The sequence below is a fragment of the Stylophora pistillata genome, chromosome 11 (assembly GCF_964205215.1).
Source record: "Stylophora pistillata chromosome 11, jaStyPist1.2, whole genome shotgun sequence".
In the NCBI taxonomy this organism is placed as follows: domain Eukaryota; kingdom Metazoa; phylum Cnidaria; class Anthozoa; order Scleractinia; family Pocilloporidae; genus Stylophora; species Stylophora pistillata.
In genome coordinates this window covers 14,197,693-14,205,800 of record NC_142529.1, presented here as the reverse complement: position 1 = coordinate 14,205,800, position 8,108 = coordinate 14,197,693, and the positions used below count along the sequence as shown (strand labels likewise).

General features: G+C 35.8%; 1 protein-coding gene and 1 pseudogene across 1 annotated transcript in view; both read left to right on the top strand.

Moving 5' to 3' along the window:
• Nucleotides 1-5,317, top strand: part of LOC111327181 (ceramide glucosyltransferase) — a 14,064-nt gene extending 8,747 nt beyond the window's left edge. The window contains exons 11-13 of the mRNA XM_022931299.2: nt 390-476; nt 1,215-1,407; nt 2,149-5,317. Coding sequence (XP_022787034.1) covers nt 390-476; nt 1,215-1,407; nt 2,149-2,346 — 478 coding nt within the window. The 3' untranslated portion in view covers nt 2,347-5,317. The remainder of the gene's footprint in view (nt 1-389; nt 477-1,214; nt 1,408-2,148) is intronic.
• Nucleotides 5,318-5,866: 549 nt separating this feature from the next.
• LOC148720170 (dynein light chain Tctex-type 5 pseudogene) lies at nt 5,867-7,291 on the top strand (annotated as a pseudogene).
• The last annotated feature ends 817 nt before the right edge of the window (nt 7,292-8,108 follow it).

Below are 8,108 nucleotides of genomic sequence, written 5' to 3'. Positions count from 1 at the left end.
GGTTCTTAGTGGTACCAGTATATACTATAAAACAGTTAAATTTACCTCAGTGTTCGTGAAAGCTTTGTGGCTTGGTAGATATCCACCACCATTCATCTCCACTTTGGTGAATAATTGTTAACCATTGCAAGGGAGTGTAAATGGCAAATCTGTCGATTTCTGAATGTTAATATGTTTGAGAGAGGTTATCAACAAGCTTATTGAGTAAGCTTTTATGAGAAGACCCCCTCTTTGCATTATATTATAGTGTTATTTTTAAAGAGTATTTTGATTTACCTTTTATTGTGGCAGACTGAGAACCAACTCCTTCAAGATTGAGCTGGAGTTTGTTATGAATTAATTGTAAAGCGTTGTTAGTTTTTTAATTATTGCAACATTGTTCCTTGTAGAGGTATGAAAGTTGTTCTTAGCTCTGACCCAGCCATACAGAATCCAAGTACATACTCCCTTATGAGATTTCAGCAACGAATGATCAGGTATGCTGTTAGATTGTCTGTGTACCAATATTATTCAATATGAATTTAAGGTGAAAGTGTGTGGCTTAAATCAGTTTGTTCTGTTGGAAGATTTTTTGAATTATTTCAAGTAACTTTGTATGGTGTCAGGGTTTAAAAGGGAAGTCTGATACATAGCACAAAACAAGTTTGATTTAAAATGCTGACTAACGACGTTATTTGCACTGTTTAGATGAATAAATGTTACATAATCATACAGAATATATAATCACAGAAATGTACTATTTAGATAATTATGATTTAAATATTAATAAATGGAAAATCTAGAGAGGATATGCACACTCTGAATATATTAAAGGAAACTGCATGATATTTACAAAAGATGGATGAATTTTTTATTATTATGAATATTTCTACGTTATATAAACTCCAAGGGCCATTATGTAATAAACTTTACATCATTTTCATAGACTACAAAATAGAAGTTTTAGTGAGAGTGTATTACTACTTGTTTACTTCTTTGCACCTCATGGCTTATGTTGTAGTTCAGATGTTCTATCTTCTGTTGGTTCTACAATGCAAACCAGTTTTATTTTATTTCCTTTGTTTCATATAATGTTGAATGCAGGACAAAATTTAAACAGATAAAAATCAAACTGGTTTGAAACATTTGAACCACTCTGAAATGTGAACCACAAAATATGCATTAAATTTATGTATTTCTGGTTATTGATATCAATATAATTTGCTATACCACAGATGGACTAGGCTGCGTCTGACAATGGAACCTTTTCCTGCAGTGTTTGAACCTTTTACAGAAAGTCCTATAATTGGTTTGATGTCCTGTTGGGCTGTATGGCATCTGTGGGAAATCAGCTTCTTACTATTTTTTATTGAGCATCTTGCTTTCTCATTTTTGTTGGACTACATCCTACTTAGATATATTCAAGGGGTGAGTTTCTACCTTGCATGTTAAATCTGCTTTCAGTCATAAACAATGGTCTTTGAATGTTTTATAGGCAGTGCTTATGTTATGATATTTACCGGTACGTGGGGAGTCATTTTCATCTAAGCCTCGTCACGTGGCAGAAAACCTGTTTTGATTAGGAGCTAAGTATTTGAAGTATTTGGCTGTTAAGTAAACTTTCATAGTAAAATTTGAAAGTACACTTGTGAAGTTGGACAGATCTGTTGCAGGAGACAGTTAGGAGGCAATCTTTTGTTACAGAAAAGAACTTAAGATGAAGGCAATGCCCTGAAAAGATTGAAATACAGAAAAATAGAAGAGTAAAATAAACTGGCAAAACTGAATGTTTCATTGCTCAGTTTACCCTTTTTTTGTTATTTGTGAACATTAGGGTAGAAAAGATCATTTCTAATTTAAGCCAGTATTGAGATTGTAAATATATGGATGACTGTGCAAAAGCATCCTCCAAGCAGAAGCTTTAATTTGTAACCAGGTTTGGATCATATGATATGGGTTCTCTGTGCAATGTTAGGGAAACTTACACAAACACTGTACTGGTAAAACATGTTATTTTGGCACCCAGTTAAAATGTGTCCTAACTTAGATGTAAGCAGGACTATTTGTAACTTTGGTTGGATAATTTATTGCTAGGCACTCTTCCAAGTTAAAGATGAAGCAATTCAAGAGAATGAACTAACTTATCCTCTTCTTTTTTATTTTTTTTAGCCAAACAATTCCTTGCCTCCACTGTGGAAGCTGTTTCTGGCTTGGCTGTTTAGGGAGTATTCCTTTCTCATATTCTTTCTTCAAGCAGCTTGTGGTCGTGAAATTGAATGGCGAACTTCACATTTTGTGCTGAGGCTGGGTGGTAAGGCTGAGAGACTCCAAGAAAAATGTCAAGACATCAATAATCACTGCTGCTGATATGTTGACTGATCATTAGTTATAATATGATTTTATTTTAAGTTGTGCCATTTTGGATAAAAGTATTGCTGTGGCCATCACTTGACCTATTTTGTTATGCTGCAGAATTGGGAAAATTTGTAGGCCTTATTTAAAATTATGGCCTAAATTGGTACCTATCTCCATTTCTCCCTATCCCCCCCCCCCCCCACCCCCAAGATGCAGATTGTAGGTTGGTTGTATTATTTAAATCAGTCAAATGGAGAAAAACTTCTAAATGAAAAGCTCATCAAAAGGGGTTTATTTAATGTGTTGTTCAGAAAATATCTGTTTGTAAAGAGGAGCATGAATTAAAACCTCATTATCAGATAACTTCCCTTTTTGCTTTGATTTCAGTCCATATTCGCACATTAAATTTCCTTCAGTACAAACTAGTTTCCCATCTTCCCTCCCTCAGAATTTAAATTTTTACTTCTGTAGGTGAACTAGAAATTTACTAATTAATGCAATACATTTAAAAATATATGTATATAAGAACGATCCTTCGCAGTAAAGCACTATTTGAGCAATAGTGGAAATCAGACCTGAAACCAGACCTGAAACCTGACCTCTGCGATACTAGTATCGCAGAGGTCAGTGGTTCGAATCCCGTACAGGCCTGAAATTTTTTTCAGGTCTGATTTCCACTATTGCTCAAATAGTGCTTTACTGCGAAGGATCGTTCTTATATACGTCTCATAACCGCAGTTCACTCATATGTTTCATATGTTTGTTGTTGTTCGATTTATCATCTACGGGTTTATATCGAATTAATTTGATGGCCTGCTCCCAGATGGCTTGTTAGCTCAATTGGTAGAGCGCTGCACTAGTATCGCAGAGGTCAGTGGTTCGAATCCCGTACAGGCCTGAAATTTTTTTCAGGTCTGATTTCCACTATTGCTCAAATAGTGCTTTACTGCGAAGGATCGTTCTTATATACGTCTCATAACCGCAGTTCACTCATATGTTTCATATGTTTGTTGTTGTTACATTTAAAAATACTTTGTTGAATTAATTTATAGTTATTTATTAGATTACCGATACAGAATAATGCAGAGGACCTACTTAGACAGTTAAATAGTGATTGGACTTGAGTGCAGTCAAAGTCCTCTCAGCACACTATTTTACAAATAAGATAATGGGGATATTCTTTCATTTACATAAAATTCAAGTAGTCTTCTCAGTAGTTTTGTTTTCTTTTTTTATTTATTCATTATCTAGATTTTTTTTGTTTGTCTATCCTACCTATTTGCTAAACAAGAGATTGCTAAGTGTTTGCAAATCAGAAATTTATAAATTGCTGGTACTTTTACACTTTACCTCTGTGGGAACAGTTAACGTAAACTTTCTTTCCCGATACTTTGGCAAAAATTTGTTATGAAACAGCTTCTTGATGATAATCATAGCTTTACCTTGAAGAAGCTTGGCAGAGATATTTGTCTTCCAACATTTATTGGAAACATTTCATATTTTTGCTAAAAATATTTCCACAAAATAGATGAAATTACCACTTATCTGTTACAATGAAACGCACTTGATACAACTATCAAAACAAATCTAATGTCTGTCTTAGGAATACAGAAAAACCAACCGCTGACCTTTGACCCAGTTGATTTTTTTTAAATGCTACAAAGTATAAATAACAGCCAGTAGTTATTGATACAAATGACGATTTGAACAGAGCATGATGGATAGTTAACCTGAATATGCTGATTCAACCTGCTTGGGAATGTTCAACAAAATTTAAATGCCTGTTCAATCCACACATCTACTTACAAATTAGCTTGACCAAAGTTATTTCTGTGAATCGTATTACAATTATTGAAAAATAAACAAGGGGAAGTATGCAATGTGCATCAGTTTTCAATTGGTATAGAATGGGAAAATGTGTATTTATTATTGATGCAAAGTCTGCAGCTAAAAAAGAAACACTCTGTTTATTTATTAATTAATAATTGTAAGTAATTGAATTTGTCATTTAAATAAATTATTTCCCTATTGATGGGCAATTCATCTGGTGTTTTTCAAATTGAAACGCAGACAAAGCAGTTAATTTGTTATAAGGAACTTAGGACGTATCCTTTTCAAATTTATTTGAACTGTGTTGAAGAATAACTGATAGACTTAATTTTGGATTTCCAATGCCACAGGCAAAAATGTAATTACTAAACCCATAAAGATATAATGAATGAATGTGTTATGTAACTGCAGGACCAAGAAATTGCAGCAAATAATTATAACCACTATTTTTGACATAAAATTTCAAAGCACACTCTTATGTTAGGAAGAACTATTTATTGGGTAAGCATCCTAAGGATCCTAAGAAAAGGAAAGTTAAGTTTCAAATCACATTGTAATTTTATTTTGTAGCCGTTTCTCGTTTTAATAACTAGCTTTCTAACATTAAAATTGGATTGGTTGAAAATGAAAGCTTTTTGGTGTGATTTTATAACCTAACTTAGGTCGGTTTGAGAAAATGTGAGAACCTGCTGACTGTGAATCGGTGAAATGCGAACTTTTCTTTTAAATATTTATCTTATTGTATTTGGGGAATTTATACACTTAGCCTAAGTCACTTTTTCGAAAGGTTTTATTGACTTTTAGCAAACGTTAATCAGAATTTTTCACCGATAGAAGGAAAATAACGAGTTTAATGTTTTTTTACAGCTGTTAAACATTGATTATATTATGCCGGCGCTTTTTACGTTTTGTCCAATTGTTTATTTATGATTTATAAAGTTATTGAAAGGTTAACTATTTCAATAAAACCGTCTTGAGACTCAAGTAGCCTTGATAGGTAGTAATTAAGGCATTACTGGTTCGAGGGTTAATGTTGGTATTTATTTGTAACAAGGGAATTGTTTAAATATTTGTGAGAATTTTGTCAACTTTGTAATCATATGATTCAGTTATTGTTGGGTGAAATAAAATTTTTCTTAAGAGAAAAGTCTAATTCAAATTTGCAAGTGAATTGATTAAATAGAGTACACATCTCATGGATTATTTAAAACCCCGACTCTTTGGACGTACCTGAATTGTTTATTTTCATGACTCAGCAGAAGAGTTACACCCTGAACAACTGAGTAGAGGGTTTGACCTTTAGTGCGTCCCAAAGCACTCAGTTACTCCGCCTCCAAATTTCATCATAACATAACCAAAGTAAAGCGCGCGCTCTGAATGGTCAATTTAGCGTCCCCCATTTGCCCATAGGTGTACGCAGCTGACGTGAGCAAATGCTAAGACTATTTTTCCGCGCTTGCTTGTTTTTTCTGGTCACGTAAGATTTGTTAAATAAAAGGGAACTCTTTAGCTACAATGAATCAATGTTATGTTATAAAACAAATGGTAAACACCACAGCGTACACTATTGAGTATACTCAAGAAGCTAGAGTCGCTCTCGACTATCGCCTCGAGCGACTCTTACGCTTCTTTCGTGCTTAGCAACCTCCCGCGTGCATCCATAACTCAATAGTGTACGCTGTGGTGTTAACCATTTTTAACTCTCGTATTCTTGGCTAGCTCAGTTTCGATCTGGGTACGGTAGGTGTTTGTGAAAGTAGTCTGGTTGATGGAAGGGAGGCCTCCTCTGGTGTATTGTAAATTTCATTGTTATACAGTAACAAACTTGGTGCGGTTGATAACAATGCTTCTTTTTCATTGGCTCGTGAATGACAGCTTTGTTTTGAAACAAAAGGTCCCACCTGATTAGAGCTCTTTTGTGAAGAGGTTTATTTCAACACGATATTGCCGTGTTTATGAGTTTTAAAACATAGAAAAGCAATTGAATTACATATTGCCAAACGAAAGAAAACTAATCTCAGTTTTAACAGCTTCCAGTGCTCCGTTTGTCTAGACTAAACGAATCGGCAGAAGCAAGATGCCGGGGTTACAATATTGGTGGAATATTTACGATTTCACCTGTTGACTTATTAGCATGTGTTTACATAGTTTGTGTTCACAGGTTCGCCGCAAGCCGCTGTTCTCATTATTAAACCCCATGTAAATTTAATATCACCAGACATCGCTATAACAACATCGCGTCACCCAGAAACATTCATGTTTGGTTTACGTGGCTATTAGCAGTGTTTTCTCCGGGAAGTTGTTATTAAGACATTGAACGTTGCATGTTCGTCTGTCGTTTAGAGGAGCGGAGATGAGTGGTGAAGTTGCGGCACATTCAAGAAACTCCTCTCTTGGGGGAGGGCCGACAATGATTGGGATGATAAGAGCTAGAAAACTCGCCGTTAAAATAAAAAAGCGAGCGCAGTTTCTGGTTGCTGACAGAACGCGGAGGGAAAACGCGGGAAGGACAGCTGTGATTCACTGGGATTTCCCGAGAAATTTCCGTCGTGATGAGCCGACATCGAGACTACACGTTCCAAGCGGCAGATCCCCAACGTCGTCGCGCTCTCCGAGCGTGTCGTCTCGTTATGGTTACACACACCCGAGTCAAACGCCAAGAAACACTTACCGACTAGAACCGGTTAGCCGATTCTCCGAGCCAAAAGTCAAAGAAGTTATTGAAGACGTGTTAGATCAAAATTTACACGGCCATACCTATGAGGCGGTATTTTGCAAGGAAATGACCAAAAAACTGTCTGATGCAATAAAGCAACGAGTGAAGTTCCTAGGATTTTCACGATACAAGTTTATTTGTATCGTTCACATGGGACAAGTTAATAACCAAGGAATGCGAATTGGCAGTCGATGCCTTTGGGATCAAAAGTTTGACAATGTCGCAGAGGGATATTTTAGGAATGGTGACCTATTTGCAGTTGCTACGGTTTTCGGTGTGTACTGTGAGTAACTCGTACATTTATTAATTCAAAGCCTGAAAGTGCGCGGGTGCAAAGTAAAATTGCAAATTTGCATTGTTATTCCTTATCGCTCTCTTCAAAACATACATAAAAACAAGTTTTGTTTCTGAGTCTGGTAGGTTTATGATCATAATAGAGAGCATCAGTAGAAGGCGAGATTCGATATCGTATTCTGAATGCAAATTTGCCAACGAATCGACTTGAATACAATTTCGAAACATGGTGACGAATATTCAAATAGCAGTAACTTACAAACAGTTATTATGTTATTGAAACTGATTTAAGATACCCCCTCTAGACTTAAGCTTTCTTATTGTGGACGAAAAAAACGCACTTACAGCTGGTTTAGTACGTCACGCTATCAGGGTCTATCAGAGCTTCAGTCATGAGAAGCTTGCAAAGTAAACGCACACGTTTACTGACTGACACAAGCGATAGTTGTTAATTGATTGTCTCTGGAAAGTAAGTTTACGCATACAGATTTTTATATCACTTATCGTAAACAAAAATGTCACGTTTAATGCTTTAATTCTCCTAAATAACGAGATTTAAACCCCACGTTACCAGAAACTGAAAATTGTCGAACCATCACTCGACCTCAAATAACTCAAGCCGTAACTGACCTGTTAGGTTGTTTTAAGGGCTGATAGTTTCGAAAGAAACTGTTTGGGGCTGCGTCGGTGGGAGTAACGAAATAATTTGGATATATCAACAAAGTTGAAATGGTAAATTGGCCACCGTAATGATTACAAAAGCTGACGTTTCGAGCGTTAGCCCTTCGTCGGAGCGAATCTGTTAGGTTGTTTTGTTTAGTTCTGGGAAAAATTTACCGCCGGATTCCCTTTCTTCTATCATGATAAACACGTTATAATATAACACACGCCCTGATTGGCTCATTTTAAGGCAAACTTCTCCCTTACGTGCTTG